Raw genomic sequence first — 20135 nt, forward strand, 5'->3', positions numbered from 1 at the left:
AAAAGACTGAGAAGAGCAAAGAACTTTGGAATTCTACACAGATACGAAGGTCTTCTTACACATCTCTGGGACTTGTATTCCAGTCTCCTGAGAATTACTGGAAAGCTCTGATGTCACACTACAGAGTAGCAGGAAACCTAATAGGCATTTGTTTATTATGGTTATTCTCCAACAACACATCATGATGTTTTGAGGTAGGCAGATCAGATTTAAAAACCAGGTCTCCTTCAAGGAAGTAATTAAGAAAACATCTTATACAAAGTCCCAATGATCTTAAGCAGTCCATAGTTATTTACTACCTATTTGACAAGCTATCTTTGATACCAAATTTTAACAAAAAACTTCTCCACATCCTGATGTATCATTATAAATCCTAGCACATAGATGGATAGTACTCTTCCATTTGGGAATGTTCCTGAAGAGTTAACTACAGTACGGGAGCTATCCTGAAATAATATCAGGCAAAAAAAAACCCTCTAAAATTAAACCACTGTCTTTAATAGCAACAACAAGACATAGCAAGCACAAGAAATAAATCTGATTTTGCTTTAAAAATACACAGAGAAAAAAACAGGCATCAGGTCATGACGACAGCAACAAAACTGGGGATATTTTTGTAACAAAGGACACCAACTGGGCATCATTAATACACTCAAGGAACGGTTCTAAGAACAACAGTAGAAAATAATGAAAAATAATTCAGCCCATAACCATTATTTTCTGAAAGGTAGGACTGTTTAAAAGCATTGATTTATAGTCTGCAGAATGGGTTCATGGGTTGTAAATAACACAAAAATTATTCAAAGTGCCTGCAAATTCCCTTAAACTTCTATATGTAATTTCTGTAGCAGTAAAGAAAATTAAGTAATGTACACTGCCACAAGTACAGAAGCTGCAAAACTGCAATCCCATTCCATTCCATGGATTGAGAGCAGCCCTGAGGAGGACTTGGGAGTGCTGGTGAACGAGAAGCTCAACATGAGCCGGCAATGCGCCCTTGCGGCCCAGAAGGCCAACCGCATCCCGGGCTGCATCAAGAGAAGCATGGCCAGCAGGTCGAGGGAGGTGATTCTTCCCCTCTACTCTGCCCTGGTGAGACCCCACCTGGAGTACTGTGTCCAGTTCTGGAGCCCCCAACACAAGAAGGACATGGACCAGTTGGAGAAGGTCCAGAGGAGGGCCACGAAGATGATCAGAGGGCTGGAGCACCTCGCCTATGAGGACAGGCTGAGGGAGTTGGGGCTGTTCAGCCTGGAGAAGAGGAGGCTCCGGGGAGACCTGATAGTGGTCTTCCAGTACCTCAAGGGGGCCTACAAGAAAGATGGGGAGAGGCTGTTTAGTAGGGCCTGTTGCAATAGGACAAGGAGTAATGGTTTTAAAATAGAGTGGGGTAGATTTAGATTGGATATTAGGAAAAAAATGTTTTCCAATGAGGGTTGTAGAACACTGGCCCAGGTTGCCCAGAGAGGTGGTGGAAGCCCCATCCCTGGAAACGTTCAAGGCCAGGCTGGATGAAGCTCTGAGCAACCTGATCTAGTTGGGGATGTCCCTGCTCCTTGCAGGGGGGTTGGAATAGATGACCTTCGAAGGTCCCTTCCAACTCTAACCATTCTATGATTCTATTCCTTTAGTAAGGAAATAGTGTTTCTGTGGAGTAGTCACCCCAATTTTGTTGGCTAACCTTACAAAACACAGAGGAAAAAAGAACTGTAAGGAATCAGAAATACAAAGAAAAAAGATGTATTTTTTCCATCATTTCAGTACTGAATCACCTAAGCCACATTCACTAATAACATTTTTTTTCATTGTACGAAGAGGAGGAAAAATTAGATTTCCAAGGTAAAACATAAATTCTTCATCATCACCTAAAGAAGTAATCAGCTCTTCACTCTATGCAGTGCTGTGCCAAGAAAGCTGTGTTTCTGCAAGTGTTTATAAATTCAGGATCTTAGATTGTGTCCTGTGATTGTCAGGTACCTGATGTCAACTACCCATAGTGGGACTAGTCAACTTCTAGTGGCTGCTAAAGGGCAGGAAGTCATGATCTGATGCATTTCATTCCTGGGCCCTTACTCTGTGAACACAATTAACATATTGGCTGAGAAGAGAAAGAAAACTCAGTAAATTCTCTGTGATTTCCCCCAGCAGGAAGGGAAATGCTAATCTTCTCTTTCTCATTGATCATTCAGTTACTTCTTATACATGGAGAAAATCCTCTGGTTCTAAACAAAGTTAAAAGGATGTTGAAAAGATTTTGAAAGATTTGAGTGCCATCAGTATTGCATTCCCTTACAAATATGTCTCAAATTAACTAAAAAAAAAAAACACTCTAAGATTGAGAATAAACTACTAACAAAAACTTAATGAAAAAAAATGAACAAGAGATTTGACTATACACTAATCTCTCACATCCTTTAAGAGCTTTAAAATAAAGGAAAAAAGAACAGGGCAGTGAGATATAATTTTCGGGCAGCTCTTCTCCATAAAAAAGTAGATGTTGAATTATCAATCAAAAAGTCTAGAATCAACCATGTATCTAGACGAATACCGATAACTTCTTGCGTTGTTATCTCTACTTTCAAAAGGTATTTTAATCTACTGTGCCTCAGTTCACTGAAAATAAGACTATGAAGCTGTATTCGATGCTTTGATTTGATCAAGAAAAGCGCACTACTGTGTCTTAAACATTTATTCAAATAACTCATAATTATAACTTACAGTCCTTAATTTTTAAAAAACTGTGAAAGCAGACCTGAACCAGTCTGGTCTCAGCTCTCAATAGGAACTTGTTTTTGTGGATTAATGCTGTAACCTCCACAGCAAACCCTCTGTCTAGGCAATGCCTTTCTGAAGTATGATATTTTTTTTAAATTAGATTCTAAATGCCCTTTTTTTTTCTGGTTTTATTTGCTTGGTTTTTAATATTAGGTTTCTATTAAACATATGGTCTTCTGGTTTCTCTATAATTAGCTTGCACCAATTTCTCCTAATTGTTTCCTGTTCATTTTATTAATAATGAAACAAGAATATTTTGTGATCTCTCTTTCAGAAAAAGTATTTTTTTCTAAGATTTTGAAGATTGAGATATGTAGGTTTGCCAGCATTGTTCCAGCTTTTGGAATTCTTTTTAATTGCTCATTATTTCTGGTGGTGTTACACAGCATTCAGGGAGCAGGCTGATGATACCTCTTGTGTCTTCTTCCAGGCCAGCTCTGCGCTCCTCTTTGCTTCTTTTTACCTCGTTTGTTTAAAAACTGAGCACTCTCAAAGTATTTTTAAACATATTGTCCTCTGACTACGGTTGGTGTCAATACAGAAAATCTGTGAATGAAAATAACAAATTTAGAAAACTTAAAGGAAAACAAACAATTTCCCTCTCTCTAGCTTTTAATTTTCATACGCATCAGGTACTTGAACGTACCTAATTTAGGACTTTACTCTACAAACTCTTAAGTTCAAGCATTTTTGAAAGCCCACTTCCCAGGGACTAGTCATGTTAGAAACTAGGTACTTTACACATAAAATTTCTCTGATCCTGCAGTAAAAGTGCGGTCAGTAGAATTCCAGATGAAGTAACCTATCCAAGAAAGGAATATTTAGTTTTTCCTAAGTGCAGACCGTCAGAATTTACCTCCTAGTTCTTAAAGGATGTATGGTGTTGGTACTGAGCTACTTGGGCTTCACAAGAAAGCTTTCTAAAATGTTGGTAGTTAGGTCCTTGGGCTTCACAAGAAAGCTTTTTAAAATGTAAAACCTTAATTTTTTACTTTTAAAAGTCAAATATACCTGAGGCCATGACTTGCAATTTCTGTATAGTTGGCTTGGCAATGCTGTACACGTTTGCAGAATCCAAGTTTTTGATTTAAATAAGCCTCGACAGGGCCACAGAGGATTTGATGATTGATATGAATTCGTAATACCTTCGTGGCCTTTTGCCCGAGCACGAGCAAGGCGAGAGACCAGCGGGCCCCAGTCCTGCGCAATGGACTCCTGCACTCTGAAAAAATCATTCATTTTACGCAGCCCTATCCACCTCCTCACTTCCCCAGAGCCGCTGCCTCCGAGCTGATCCAGGGGGGAACAGGAGGGCCCGAGCCACTGCCGGGCGCAGCCCTGCTGCGGCCATTTTATTCTCTAGGGGCCGGATGCCCGGCAGGGCCGGCGATCCGGGGGTCTCGGCAGGAAAGCGCTGGTGAGGGCCTGGCCGCGCCGTTCATGGAGGAGAGGGGCGGCAGCGCGGTGCGCACCGTTTCCTCGTCCTGGGCTCGGAAACGCCTCCGGCGGAGCCCTGGCCAGGCCCATCTGCCCCGCCGAGCGCCATCGGCGTCTGCTGGGCCAGCCTCGGCTGGCGACCGCTCGGGGGGCCGCCGGTAGCGGACACGGTGAGGGAGGAGCGGGCGCGCTGCCGCCGCTTCCTCCTGCACGGGGACCGGAAGGCAGCGCGGCTCGGGCCGCCGTGCGCGCGGACTGGGGAGCGGGAGAGGGCCGGGCCTCGGCGGCGCCGCCGCCGCTGCGGGTCACCCAGCCTTCCGCAGTGGGGGTGGGCGGCGGAGCGCGCAGGCCGGGGGAAGGGCCAGGCCCCGCCGCCTCTCTGGGCGATGGAGTGAGGGAGCGAAGCTCGGCAGCAGGAAGATGGCCGGTGGCGGCGGTGGCGGCTGCAGAGACAGCTTGTTTCTGGAAGGTGCGTGCATGGCCGAGCGGGGGGGAACGTGGCCCACGGGCAGCCTTTCCCTTCTGGCAACCAGTAAGGGGCATGGTACAGACTGGGGAGTGGGGGAGGCGGGCGTGTGTGTGTGTGCATCTTGGCGGGGGGGGAGGGGGGGGAATGGGTCCCCTTTGGGGGACGACGACAATGAGAAGTGGCTTGGTGGTGGGGGAAGGGTGGGTTACCGTAAAGGGTGGTTTGGTTTGGTGAAAAGAGACCTGCTTTTGAGGGAGGGGTCAGGGCGATTTGATTTCTTCTTTTTCTTTCTTTCTTTATTTTAATGTCTGAGGCTTTGGAAGTGCAGTGTTTTCTTTGTAGGGGCAGAGCGCTGAGAGCAGCCTGGGCTGGGTGCAGCAGGGCCGGTTTTGCAGCGGGAGGAATCTCCTTTCGGAGGGGCGGTGGGCTGGTGGGCGCCCGGGCAAGGTTAGCGCTAGGTGAGGAGAGGAAGCGAGCATTGCTCTGCCGCCTCCCCGCTGCATTTCCCTGCCTTTAGTCTGCTCCCAGGCCCCGGCCTAGGCGGTATTCTCTCCCCACACCGTAAAATGAGTCTCGTCTGCTTCTGAAATGCTACTTTAAAGGTTTGCGATTGAGGTTGGGTTGGGGGGGGGGGATCATTCTTACATTTGTGATATGAAGATGATGATGAATCTCTCAGCTGCAAGTGAAAGAAACCTTTAGCATTTATAAACCTTTGCGTATTTTTTTTTGATGTACGGGTTCAGTGAGTTGGGTTTTTTTTGTCCTAATTATAGTGCAAAAAGTGTCCTGAAATTCGAATATCTTTAGCTGTTGGGCCTTTACAGTTTCACTGATTTAAAAAAAAAAAAAACAAAACCAAACCTGCCATTCTAATCTTGAAAAATTACTGTAAGCACTTATCCTGATGACATAGGCCAATAATCTGCTAAATTCTGCTGTATTACCATTATGATTATAAAGAAGAATATATGTTAATGAAATAAAATACTACTCATAAGTAGAATTTTTCAAGTCAGGGTTAAGTTTAACATTGGAGATTTTGTAGTACCTATATTATACAGAACATACCTCTTGCAGATTTTCTCGTGCTGCGGGATGTTGGGTTTTGTTTCTTGTTACTAAAGGTTCTGGAATAGAAGTACTGTGTGAACAAAATACTACTTGTTGTTTTGAATAATTCATCTGAAATTCTGATGTTCAGAAACTCTTTCTGGTTAATAATGGCTGTCACATTGCCTCCTTTCTGCCTTTAAAGTGTTTGGAGGTGAAATGCAGACACTCCATTTTTTCCTGAGCTCCCTCCACAGAATATAGTGAGGTTTGCGCAGACAACTAAAAGTGTCAGGGTGATGACTAGACACTGTCTTCTGTGTGCATCCTGGCTACTTGCTGGTTGGACAGGTGGCTAGGAAAAGACAGGTTTCATGTGCAACACCCACACATTTTTTACTTCTGAGGTCTCTTTCCAACAGCAGGACCTACATGACACTGGATAGCATCCCCATTTGAAGCTTCAGTATTCCACAATTGGTGAACTAAGTTATTAGCGTTTTTGTTTGTTTGTTTGTTTCCCCATTGTTTGGGGATGCATTAATTTTAGAACCGGTGATGTGATAGAAGCCCTAAGAGTACACAAGTGTGCATGCACCTGTGAAGAAAACCTAATGTGGATGGTGGTGACTAAAAATTTCTGAGGGTGGCCCAAGTCTAAATGCGATGATAGTACTACAGCAGATCTAGTAAGAGCTGGTAAACTTTGTACTGAATTGAAGCAAAGGAAAAAAGAAGGCTTTCAGTCATTATTAGAGAAGTTCTTACTAGGGATGTTGACTTTATAGAAAAAAGTAAAGGCATAAAATATAAATATATATATATATATTTGGGATTTTTGGCAGTCTGTAATCTGGAAATGTACAGTACCACATTAGACCAACCTAATGATGTTAGAACCACCATTATCCAAAGGCTAGATGAGCACGAGAGTGCCAGACTTGGGAAAAAAGTAGGATGTGGACGAAAACGGGGATAAAAGTGTATAGAGTAGGAAACATGGCAACTTCTATTGCAAGATGATGATTAATACATGAGCCTAGTGTTATAACTAGTCTGTGAGTGTATATTTCATGGACTTGAGGTCTGTCTAAGCAACAAGCAAAAACTGTTTGCTTGATGTTTCTGGAAGTTCTATACTAAAGGCTGGTGTAGAGGAGAGGGAGGACTCCTCTGTCCATCCCTACCATTAATGTGCAGAACAAATGAATTATGTGCCAAATGGATGTTAGGTCTATCACTAATTGAACTCAGTCTAGTGGAAACTGTGTTGTTTAAATATGTACCTATATATGTGTGTATATAAATGTGCACAGAAACTTCTGGTGCTGTCATGCATATGTTGACAGTCAGACTTAAACATACAGTTAAATAAAACCAATTGCTTTGAAGTATGATAATTGTTCAGAATTTTGGTTTTGATTCCACATGTCCAGTAAGATACTGCTTTTCTCTCGTTTAGTGTAACAGATGTTACTATGAAGAAATATGGCTGTCATTTTGCCGTTGAAGTGCTTCATTTTAATATTTTTATTATTTTATTATCCAATAAAAACATGGTCTTTCTGGAAGGGTGTTTCTTGGGTGATTTATCTGCTGCCTTTCTGATAATGCTGTTCTTGAACACAGTGATTCATACTAGTACATGTTTTTTGTCCAGTTTTGCGTATCTAATGTGTCATCATTTTTTATGCTGTGTTGAATAGACTTCTATGGAAAATGTGAAAAAGATCCCTTGAATTATAAGGTTTGACTCTTTTTAAAGCTTCATTTGTTATCATTCTGGAGCAGTGCTAGTAATTTATACACATCACATGCATTGATATACATAACGTGTGCTTACTTTTCCTGAAATGTCAGGACTATTAGAATTCAGAAGTGAGGAAAGTACTTTATTTTTGTTATTTAAGCTAGTTTGCAAGTGGAATTAGTAAAACTTCTCCCTAATTTTCTAATTTACTTTCCTGTAGTGAGGTTTCAAAGTTATGGGCAGGATATGCAGAAATTCACACTACCCTAAAGTAGTCCTGTTGTATGGGAATTCTTTCTTGATTTGGAGGACTAGAAATTTAGGGATTAGGTATTTCCATCTGCAGGAGTTCCTGTGTTTTTCAGTTGATACTCACACCTAAAATATAAAGCAATGATAGGGAAATTTATTTGAATTTAGAATAGGAGAATATGCAATGTGTAGGAATAGAGTACTATTGATCATTACCCCTGGAGTAAAATTGTGGGAACTTTTGTTATATTCTGCCTCTTTGCATATTACTGAGTTGTAAGGAAATTGTAATTTCTCTTTTCTGCCCTTAAATTTAAAGTTTCCCTATGTTTGTGCAGCAGATAACAGGCAAACTTTGAAGTATTACTAAATGCCTGTATTTTCCAGAAGAAACATTTTATTTCTTCCTCTTTTCTTTTTTTTTCGGTCTCACGGTGGTTACAGTAGTAATACTGAGAACCAATATTGAAGTTTCTTTTTGAGGACCTCCTTCCTAAGGAATGTTGCCAGTCCATACCTATAGAGCTGCTGAGAGATTTCGGTGCAGTCATGACAGGAATTTGCTCAATTTTCATTCCATTTTCTTGGCTACAGGTTTCCTAATAACAATAGAGAAAGCTGTGTGGGCTACCCATTAGCAGCAGCAGAAGAAACTTAACTTGTCTGCTAGAGGACACTAGAAGTACTTTGTTTTTCATTCAGCTCACATGTAAAGAACAATCCTCACCACATCAAGAGTTGTAGACTTGTATGTTTTCTTAAAGGTAGCTGAGATTCTGGAGTGGTACAGAAACACACAGCATTTGTGTATTAGTGTATAGACAATGAGTTGCCATTTGAAGTGGTAGTCAGCCTTTCCTGCTCTTTTTTTCCCCCTTCTTTTAATCATATTGAGAAATCTCTGATAGGAGTAATACAATTTAGGAGGGCAGAGTGGCATTTATATTCAGATAAAACACTTGAAAATTTTCTACTGCTATGATTCTTCTCTTTATTTTTCTATTAACAGTAAGATTTAGTTCTTAATTTTTTATAATTGTCTCTGAAGCAGTCTCTGATACTTCGTTTATGACTTAGTGGCGATAAGTATTAGCTTGAAAATGAGGGGGAGGTACCATTCACCTTCTGTATCTTTGTCATAATCCAAACTCCTACTTTATGCTGTTGAATTCCTCTCTGATTTGCATCAGTCCCATCAATGTCTGGTTATGTTCTGTTAGATTCTTCTGTTTTTCCTGAGAGTAGTTTTCTGTCTGAAAGAGGGAAATTACTGACTCTTCTGTAGCTTGCTTATGTCTCCCAGTCCTCTGACCCATTCAGAATTTCTTTCCAGGACTGCTTATGTGTCTTCTCAGACCTTTATTCAGCTGTCCTTTCCAGTGGTTTTAAGAACAAGAAACCTTCTGATTGATTTCAAGGATAGATTATTTTCTGTGAATAAAACCCACTTGTTGAGAACTATTTCTCAGCAAAGTTAAATTGAAACTATTTTCTTACTATCTTACTTGTTTATGTGCTAATCTAACTGGGGCGATTGGTGGCATGAAATATTAAGAAAGATAAGCTGCTTCTTAAGCTGCGTAGAAAGGTACTAACAATAAACTTGATTTAACTATTAATGCTTTATAAACATAAATTGTAAAATGCTTGGTAGCACATTCTAAAATAGTATCCTGTGCCCAAGTCCTCTTCCACATCATGACCACCTTTTTGATTTTAAGATATAGGATTCTAGGAGCCCAGGCTTGTCCTTGGCTTTCTGAGTTGGAAAGCGTCTGTATGCAATTTTCTGCATTTTGTTATGGGGACACTTATTATTTGGTAGTTTTTCCCTAAGTAGCTGCTGCTATAATAACTTTGGACAAAGTGGGACATAGAAGCTTCAGGTGTAAGAGTAACTATCTTGTGTGGGATGCCTCGTGTTATTTTCTGGCACTTGGATTTGATAGGAGGGCACTGCTGCTTCTTCAGGAAAAGTACAGAAATTCTACTGGTTTTTAGAAGCCAAAATATTTAACTCAGCACTGTTCCTAAAAGAGATCCTTACTCTTTTCTTTATGTAAGTCTAAATAGAAAAGTGATAGTAGTAATGTAAATAATAACATGTGGCTTGATAGGAAGCATAAACCATATTTTGCAAACGTCTTGCATGCACAGATACTTTTATGATGAGTCTATTTGGATATTTTAGTCTTTTGATTCTTTTCTTATGTACAAGGATAAGCCGTAATGGTTTATTTATTATAATGATTTCAACAGCTTGGCTGTTGTTTCTGGAAGACTATGCATGGATTTCAGTGCAGTATCAGACTTTACCTTTTCTATAGAATTTTAACTGTTTCTCTTAGTTGAGATAACTGAGGGGTGTCAAGGTGTTTTGTGTTGTAGCAAGTCCTGTAATGTGAGACTAATCACCAACCTCGTCACTTTTAAATATCGCTATATAAGAATATGAGGGTTTTTTGAGTCATCTCTCACCATTTGGTCTCCTCCCTTCCCACTAATAGCTATGAAACCCTTTTGTTTGCAGAGGAGTAGAGATCTCACAGGTACATAGCTAGAAGAAATTTAGTGAAGGTTGCTCTCTTCCGTAAAATGGAGAAGTCAAAATTAACATTCTTGAAGCAAAGGTTTCAGTGTTGCTTCAGCACGGTTTGGTTTGCTGCTAACCAGTGTTAGTGTATATACTGGCTGAGCAGTCAGGGGCCAGAGCAGCTGGTGGACTCGGTACATATGACGGTGTGTGCCTCCCTCTGTGTGTGTGTTTCAGAAAGGAGTGGGAGAGTGTACAGGATAGCTTAAGATACTGCAGGTGTCTGGGAAAACAAGATAAATAAAAATGGAGCTGTTGTGGTGGGAGAGGCTGTAGAGATGCAGTGAAAAAATTATTTTTGGGGGGGAAAAAGAGCAAATTTAATTATTTTCTTAACTTGATTGTTCTATATGGCACTTATATTAGGGGGGAGAAGATTTGGAAAGTGCCTTTCTTTCGGCCCATATTTTAGCACCTCTTTGGTTTCAGTTCTGAGGTTTCTTTTAAGGTAGGAATATTTTATATAGGTTGAAATCTGTCTGGTGCTGTGTACTTGATTGTATCTTGCTTAAAATTAAGAAAATTAAAGCAATAGTAGAAATATTACTATTCTTATTCACCATATGGAGTTAAACCTAGTTTTATCTTACACATTTAATTTTTAAAAGTATGTATTAGACTTCCTTTTGTGACGGTCAGCAGCCTAGCATGTGTAATATTATCAGGTGAAGCTGGTCTTAAGCTGTGGTGAAGTCAAAGTTGGTGTCTTGTGTTGGATAAGTCGGTTGCTTACGAATGTTATATTCACAGGAGTGAATGGCACTTCCATAGTGGGTGCTCGGCAGCCTGCATTGATGAATATAATGATACAAAAAGAATTACCTGGCAGTCTATTTCCCTGATCCTTCACAAATATAAGATAAAAAATATTTTTCATTCTGTTACTGAGGCCACAAAATTTCATTTCCTTTAGGAAATGTGGAAAAGATAACCAGTTGTTAAATAATGGGTTAAAATAAAATAGTGTATTTTTAATCATTACATCATTGCCTAATTCAGTGACACATGTTTAGATTGGAAGCTTTTTTGAGAACTATTAGCATGTTACAAGTAGAGCTTAGTGGTTCATTAATACATAGACACATACGTGAGAATTCTTTTGAGCACTTTCAACAATGTCATAAAAGTACTGAAAACTTACTTAGTTTTCTTGTATGGTGTAGTCTCCCTGCACAGAACTGGGGATTGTGCCAAATGGAATTCAGAGTCTGAATTACAGTCCAGTATAAATCAGAATACAGAATGGCTAATGGTTATTTGGGTACTGTAGCTAACAGCAGTGATTAAAAGCAAATAACTTTTAAGAAGTTGTTTTGTTTTTATTTATGGTGTAATGTCTGCTATGAGTTAAAGAAATAGCATTTTGGCAATGCTGTTGTTTGAATAACTTTTTTCCTAAATAATCTTTAGAAGGAATTATGTTCTAATAGATATGTTCTAATATATGAGAATAGTTAGTTATTACAGGAATTGTTGTAAATGCATGAGTACTGATGTCTTACAGTTAATGTACACTAGCAATTTGCAGCATGGATATAAAATTTGAAAATAATTCTTTCAAAATAAACTGCCCAAAGACTGGTAAAATTATTAAGGTACAATGCTATTGTCTTGTAAGGGCGATGATAAATTAGGTTCATGGATTCCCTAAGGCAGTGAACTGTGACGTTTCTGCTTTTGCTGTGCTGCGACTCCATTTTGGACATAAAGCTGCATGCCAACTATTTATTGGTTCTCTTTGTAAGGCTTAACATTATTAACTGGTTTGGACATAGGAACTAACAATATTATTGGTTGATGAGAGGGAGTTACATGTTGCAGCTGTGCTGCTGTTAGGGGTCACTGCTGCAGGTGGGGAGAGTGAGAGGTCTGCTTCTCTTCCCCTTTGCCCCTCTGCTAAATTCCAGCCTCGTGGTGTCTTATACTGTCCGCCACCCCTGAGGCTTACCAGTTTATTGCCAAGGAGATTGAGGTTGCTGTGTACTGTCTTGCCAGACTGGCGCTTTGCCAAACCTCTGTTGAATTTGCTCACTGAAGGGTAAGCGGGAGAGGCAGGACAATGGTTTGGATCCGGGAGAGCAGACAGACTCTGTGTGAGAGGAGTGGGACATTCCCCCTTTCATCTCTCTATGGTGAGCTGTTAAGTCAGGTTAAGGTCTAATACGTAACTTAGACTTTAGAATAAATACTTTTCTGTAACAGCAGCTTTGTTCTGCCTAGGGAAATAAAATTATTTTAAATAACAGGTTAACTTCTGCATAGAACAAGTTTATGGTGAAGGCTGGAGACTGGAGGGAATAAATTATAAGGCTGAGATTGTGCTTCCCAAGTTAGTCAGCAGGCCTTTAAAAAGTTTTTGTTAAGAAGCAAGTGCTCTATGAGGCAAGGAAGCATTTTTTTTTTTTTTTTTTTTTGTCCATAGAATGATTAGGGTTGGAAGGGACCTTTAAAGGTCATCTAGTCCAACCCCCCTGCAAGGAGCAGGGACATCTCTGACCAGATCAGGTTGCTCAGAGCTTCATCCAGCCTGGCCTTGAACGTTTCCAGGGATGGGGCATCAACCACCTCTCTGGGCAACCTGTTCCAGTGTTCTATAACTCGCATTGTAAAAAATTTTTTCCTAATTTCCAATCTAAATCTACCCCCCACTATTTTAAAACCATTACCTCTCGTGCTATCACAACAGGCCCTACTGAACAGCCTATCCCCATCTTTCCTGTAGGCCCCCTTGAGGTACTGGAAGACCGCTATCAGGTCTCCCTGGAGCCTCCTCTTCTCCAGGCTGAACAGCCCCAACTCTCTCAGCCTGTCCTCATAAGAGAGGTGCTCCAGCCCTTTTATCATCTTCGTGGCCTTCGTCTGGACCTTCTCCAACTGGTCCATGTCCTTCTTATGTTGAGGGCTCCAGAACTGGACACAGTACTCCAGGTGGGGTCTCACCAGGGCAGAGTAGAGGGGGAGAATCACCTCCCTCGACCTGCTGGCCACGCTCCTCTTGATGCAGCCCGGGATGCAGTTGGCCTTCTGGGCCGCAAGGGCGCATTGCCTGCGCATGTTAAGCTTCTTGTCCACCAGCACTCCCAAGTCCTTCTCCTCAGGGCTGCTCTCAATCCATTCTCTGCCCAGCCTGTATTTGTGCCTGGGATTGCCATGACCCAGGTGCAGGACCTTGCACTTGGCCTGGTTGAACTTCATGAGGTTGGCATGGGCCCACCTCTCCAGCCTGTCAAGGTCCCTCTAGATGGCATCCCTCCCTTCCAGCGTGTCGACAGCACCACACAACTTGGTGTCGTCAGCGAACTTGCTGAGGGTGCACTCTATCCCGCTGTCCATGTCGCCGATAAAGATGTTGAACAGGGCCGGGCCCAACACGGACCCCTGAGGGACGCCACTCGTGACCGGTCTCCACATGGACATTGAGCCGTTGACCACCACTCTCTGAGTGCAGCCATCAAACCCATGTCTCTCTAGTTTAGAGGAAGGATGTCATGCGGGACAGTGTCAAAAGCTTTGCACAAGTCCAGGTAGATGATATCCGTTGCTCGTCCCTTGTCCACTGATGCTGTCACCCCGTCATTGAAGGCCACCAAATTGGTCAAGCACGATCTGCCCTTTGTGAAGCCATGTTGGCTGTCACCAACCACCTCCTTGCTCTCCATGTGCCTTAGCATGGTTTCCAGGAGAATCTGCTCCATGACCTTGCCAGGCACAGAGGTGAGGCTGACCGGCCTGTAGTTACCTGGGTCTTCCTTATTCCCCTTTTTAAAAATGGGGGTTATGTTCCCTCTCTTCCAGTCATCGGGGACCTCACCAGACCGCCACGATTTCTCAAATACGACAGCCAGTGTCTTGGCAACTTCATCCGCCAGTTCCCTGAGGACCCGCGGATGGATCTCATCAGGTCCCATGAACTTGTGCACCTTTAAGTTCCTCAGATGATCCCGAACCTGCTCTTCCAGTACAGTGGGCGGTTCTTCATCCTGGCAGTCCCTGCTTGCACCTTCTACAGCTTGGGTGGTGGGACAAGAACTCTTGTTGGTGAAGACTGAGGCAAAAAAGTCATTGAGTACCTCAGCCTTCTCCGTGTCCTGGGTAACCAGGACACCAGTTCCCTTCCGGAGGGGGCCTACATTTTCCCTGAACTTTCTTTTGTCCCTTACGTACCTATAGGAGCTCTTCTTGTTGCATTTTATATCCCTGGCCAGATTCAGTTCTGCCAGGGCTTTGGCCTTCCTCACCTGATCCCTGGCCACTCGCACAGTCTCTTTGTAGACCTCCCAGGCTACCTGTCCCCGCTTCCACTCTCTATAGGCCTCCTTTTTAACTTTCAGTTGGTCCAGGAGCTCTTTGCTCACCCACGCGGGCCTCCTGGCCTTTTTGCCCAACTTGTTCTTCGTCGGGATGCACTTCTGCTGAGCTTGGAGGAAGTGCTCGTTGAATATGGACCAACTTTCCTGGGCTCCTCTTCCCTCCAGGGCCACCTCCCATGGCACTTGGCCCATCAGGTCCCTGAAGAGGCCGAAGTTTGCCCTCTTGAAGTCTAGGGCAGAGAGCTTGCCATGTAGTTTCCTTGCTGCCTTGTGGATCTTGAACTCCACCATGTCATGGTCGCTGCAGCCAAGGCTGTCCTTTAGTTTCACATCCCCCACCAGCCCCTCCCTGTTGGTGAGCACAAGGTCAAGCATGGCACCCCTCCTTGTCGGCTCCTCTATCGCCTGCAGGAGGAAGTTGTCGTCCACGCATTCCAGGAACCTCCTGGACTGCCTGTGCCCTGCTGTGTTGTCTCTCCAACAGATGTCAGGGTGGTTGAAGTCCCCCATGAGGACCAGGGCCTGTGACAGTGAGGCTGCTCCTATCTGCCTATAGAGCACTTCATCTGCTCTGTCTTCCTGGCCAGGCGGCCTGTAACAGACCCCCACCGTAATGTCCCCTGTCCGTGCCCATCCTCTAATCTTGACCCATAAGCTCTCTGTCAGCTCCTCCTCCATCCCCAGGCAGAGCTTCATGCACTCCAGCCGGTTGCTACACCCCCTCCTCGTCTCCCCTTCCTGTCCTTTCTAAAAAGCCTGTACCCCTCCATGTTGACGCTCCAGTCGTATGTGTCATCCCACCACGTCTCCGTGATGCCAACGAGGTCGTAGCCCTGCTCATGTGCAAGCATCTCCAGCTCTTCCTGTTTATTCCCCATGCTGCGTGCATTGGTATAGAGACACTTCAGCTGGGCCCCCAACAAAGCTGACTTGCTGGCTGGAGCGACAGGGGTTCTATTGGACCACAGTTTAAGTTCATTTGCACTTATCTGTGATCCTTCCTCAGCTTCTGGACCCTCGGTGCTGGCACTGGTGCCAGGCTGACAGCAGTGGGCTGAACTGTGCTCCCCCTCCCCCGGCAACACTAGTTTAAAGCCCTCCATTTCTGAATGCATGTCCCAGTAATCCCTGTGAAAGAATAATTTGGCATGAAAGACAATGAACTTGGAATATCTTTCTCTGACTGAATCTTGAATGATTGTAAATAAAGAACAGTGATGATTCAGAAGCTCTGTGCGAAGCCTTCCTGGGTTTTTGTTTGTTTTCAGACCATATAAGCTGTAACTGAAGCGAAGTCTACCGTTTTGGGGTATTCTTTTTTTCTCTTTTTTTTTTTCTTGTCACAACAATGTTTTAGGAGTGATAGATACCAATAATATTTTAGTGATGTGGTAAAACATAATACTATGTGGCATGATTAATATTATGTAATCTTGGACACTTATGTCTGCAAGAAACAGCTGCAAAAATATTTGTTATTTTCATGAGAATGTTTTTATCCAATGCTATGCAATTGTTTCATTTGTACTAAAATTCATTCTACTGATTTTTTTTTTTATTAATGTTGTAGGATATAATATTCTGTTTGTTTGGCATGTCCAATTTTTATGGCTCATTTAGCAAAATATGAATATCCTGCTGATGACAGAATTTAATACAACAGTCTAACAGAAAGATTATTCAAGAGCCCATTAGATGAGAATTTGAACTATGCAGTAGATGTTAGGTTTGGTATTTACAACTGCCGTTGTAATTTCTGAGGCTCAGTTCTTTTAGAAACACTTACTAAAGTCCATTGTAACTTTAGTTCTACCAAGGCTTACTGCTCGAGAGGCAATTTGAGGATTCTTTACAGTTCGGAATAAACTTTCAAAAGTGAGCTTCTGGATTACTCTGGTCCAGGTTATTATGATTGCATATACCTGGCACAGTGGGGCAGTAAACCTTAAACTGAGATTACTAGTTCTGCCATAAAGCAAATTTGTTGTAGCTGAATCTTTACCTGATGAATAGCACAAAAAATAAATATCTGTTATTAATGTAGTAAAGAAGTTCTTTGTCATCTGGCAAAACCTCTGTTCAATGGAAAAGGCACTCCTCCTTGCTTGGAAAAAAGACTTAATCTGTGCCCTGTGATAGAAAGAACTGATAGATCAAGGTAAACATGAGTTTCATGTTTGGGTAAAAATGGCTGAAACTTACCTCCAGTTGCAGGATGGTCTCTTAAGAACTTGGATGTTTTGCTTCAGCTGTCAAATGAGTGATATTTCTTGAAAAGTAGGTTCATAACTGAGTGCGATTAGCAAGCTGGCATGTGTTATTTTGTTATACTAAAAATTAGTTCATCTATAGCATTTCCTCATCTTCATTGCCTTTACAAGTAATTACTGAGAAAATGTTTGTTTTTCCGAGGATGTTAGTTATTTTTTATCTTTCTGAAAATAAAGTATGCATAGTGAATTTTGGCATACTGTGGTTTTGTTACCAGTTGTCAGTGTTCCTTAAACTTGTTGTTAGGTCTAGTGAAGGCTGATATTTCCATTACAAAGATTTCAGTGTTTTTAATGCAGTAATATAGTTGCATTACATCGTACCTTGCTGCATTGATGATCCCTAATTGCAAAGGGAGTTGAAGTATATAGTATGTCTAACATAAGCAGGAGGCTGTTACCTATGTTTGTGTTGCATTTCTTTGATTTTATTTTTTTAATATAAACAGACACAATTTGCTTGATTTTTAACTGTATGTGTATTTGCAGGCTCATTTACTAACTCTTGGCAGTCCCCATGTGTGGGGCCATACTGTATGGTCATGCAAGTAATTGTGGCAGCGATTTACAATGCAGCCAGGCCTGCCTAGCTGCTCTGTGCTGCTCAGTGACAGTCCGGCTGCCCCTCCCAGAGACAGTGCCCTCACAGCTTTGCGTGAGTCAACACTGGCACTTCTCTGGCTTCATGGCAAATTGGCTGAAGGAACTAAATTGGCAGAAAATTAATCAGGGGTGGGAGGGAGTGTTGGTAGAGCTAGTCTGTGTTACTTTTCAGTCATATCAGCAATCTAATCCAGCTGACTGCCCTCTCGTATGGGTATGAAAGCTTGCCAGCATCACTAAGAATAGGGGAAAAAAATCAGTCTTTCGCATTTACAGAAAAGCAGATGCAAATTTTTCTCACAGCTTAGAATTTAACTTACTTTCATCCTCCTTTCATCTTTTCCCTATTCGTATTTTTCTGAGATGTGGCTTTTTCATTTGACCAAATTACTGAGTTTTTCTTGGTTGTTAAGTGTTTTCTTTATGTGTGGGGTTTTTTTTTTTTCTTTTACTGTCCATTTCAGGTGAATTTTGAACAAAACAGCATCAAATAAATGTCTTGCTTTTTTCTGCTTTAATTAGATTTTAGAGTTTCTTCTTCTGTCCTGTGTTTGCAAGTTATTTTCTTGTAGAAGGCATGGAACCTTTCTGGATTTTAATTTATGTTTTTATAGAGTGGATAGTATCTATCTGACATCATCTTTAGAAGTTTGCAAGATAAATCCAGAAGTGTTAAACAATACAAGATGTCGATTTTCTTGTTTCTTCCTTTTGGTATGTAGATATAGTGCTTTATTTGAATGTGATGTTCCAATTATTGCAACAAACCTAGGCACCTTCTCAAAGTGTAGGCTGCCTAATTTCCAGGTAGTTAGGCTAGATTGTTAATCTTATTTGGTATGTAACTGCCTTTTAGCACTTTCTAAAAATAGACGGCTGTTTGTTTAGTGCTGCTGTATTCTCAGTTGCACAAGCTTAGCTTTTCTTGTGAAGATGGATCCCCTGGTGCATAACTAAGTCTAAAAACAGAAGTGTGCAAATCAAGTGCATAATATACTGTAAGGTTTCCTGCTATGATTTGCTTTTCTTGTAAAACTCTTCCAGTGTTCAGAGTTTGAGATAGTATGTGATTACTATCACATACTGATTTACCACTGAAATTATATTCTGGAATTCTTATTCAAGTGTCATCTTCCTTGAAATGGCTTGTTAGCTTTATATACTTCTTCACATTTTGAGAGTAAATTGGCAGTTTAGAGATTGTCCCTAGCCTATTCTAACCTTTTATCTTCCAATTTTTCCTATAAAGTAGGAAAATATCTCTCCTATGTTTATTTTTCATATAAAAATACTGAAAGTTTTTTGTTCTTTTCCTGATTTTTGGTATATCTCCAGTCTAGCAATAGAGGTCTTATGTAAGTAGAGAATTATATACATTCATAATGCTAAAGATGAAAAAATTACTTTTTTTTTGTTTGTTTGTATTTGTGTGTGTGTGTGTGTGTCCCCACCTTTGCTCTTGGATCCTGCTTTTGATGTTATTTAAATTATTTTACTTGTGTGGAAAGCTTGAACGGGTGGCAGACTTATGCAGAGAGAGAAAAGAAGTGACTGAGGTACTTAATTTTGGAAGTGTTTGTGATGATGGTGCAGTTGCAGTGATGCTTTGTACCAATGAGTAGTCACTGCTTTTACTTGACTGCTGGTTGGAATCATGTGGGTTGCAACCTCCTGTCCAAACCAAGTCCAGTTAGAGCAGGTTGCTCAGGGCTTTGTTCAGTCTCCGTGACTTCTCAGGTCAACCTGGTCCCCTCTTGACCACCCTCATGGTAAAAAAATAAGTTATTTTATTGATTTGGAATTTTCTTCGTTCCAGCTTGTGTCCATTGCTCTTGTCCTTTTTCTGTGCGTCTCTGTGGAGAGTTCGGCTTTATCTTCCCTCTGCCTTCCCATTAGGTAGTTGAAGACAACAAAAAGATCTCCCCTGCCCGCTTTCTAAGGCTGAATAAACCCTACTTTTTTTTAACCTCTTCTTACATGTAATGGGCTCGATCCTCCTGGCTACGTTGACAGCACTTCACTGAACTTTCTCTGGTGTGAAATATTTGTTATACTTAATGCAGTACTCTAGTTACAGTTTCATGTGGAAGTGCCATATGAGGGGGAAGATCACTTCTCTTGTCTGCTGGCTAAACTTTTGCTAATTCATCATGCCTTCTTGCCGTGGGGGTGCACTGCTGACCTGTGTTCAATTTGCTGTCCACTGAGACCAGAAGATCCTCTTGAAGAGCTGCTTCCTAGCTAGTCAGCCCCTAGCCTGCACTGCTGCGTGGACTTACTTGGTCCCAGATGTAGAACTTTGCACTTGCTTTTGTTGAACTTTGTAACGTTCTTGTAAGCCTGTTTCTCCAGCCTGTCAAGTCCCTCTGAACAGCAGCCCTGGCTTTCAGTGTTATCAACTGCTTCCTGCAGTTTGCTATCATCTGCAAACTTGCTGAGTGCACTTGGTCCCAGCATCCAGATTATTAGCTAAGACATTAAACAGTATTGGTTCCAGTACTGATCGCTGAGGGATGCCAAGCAGCTGGATTTGTACTGGTAGTCATCACTCTTTGACCCTGATGGTCCAGCTGGTTTTCCTCTCAACTTCTAATTCATTTACTCCATCCATGTCTCTCTAATC

General features: G+C 41.8%; 1 protein-coding gene across 3 annotated transcripts in view; it reads left to right on the forward strand.

Moving 5' to 3' along the window:
• Positions 1 to 4366: 4366 nt before the first annotated feature.
• Positions 4367 to 20135, forward strand: part of SENP6 (SUMO specific peptidase 6) — an 82614-nt gene continuing 66845 nt past the window's right edge. For 2 of the 3 annotated variants that reach the window (XM_086745064.1, XM_086745065.1), the window contains exon 1: positions 4393 to 4681. In XM_086745064.1, coding sequence (XP_086601190.1) covers positions 4633 to 4681 — 49 coding nt within the window. In that variant the 5' untranslated portion in view covers positions 4393 to 4632. Of the gene's footprint in view, positions 4682 to 20135 lie in introns of all 3 variants that reach the window. The other variant, XM_086745067.1, reaches the window with a different exon arrangement.

Source organism: Chlamydotis macqueenii, chromosome 3 (genome assembly GCF_036417535.1).
Source record: "Chlamydotis macqueenii isolate bChlMac1 chromosome 3, bChlMac1.mat, whole genome shotgun sequence".
Classification (NCBI taxonomy): Eukaryota; Metazoa; Chordata; class Aves; order Otidiformes; family Otididae; genus Chlamydotis; species Chlamydotis macqueenii.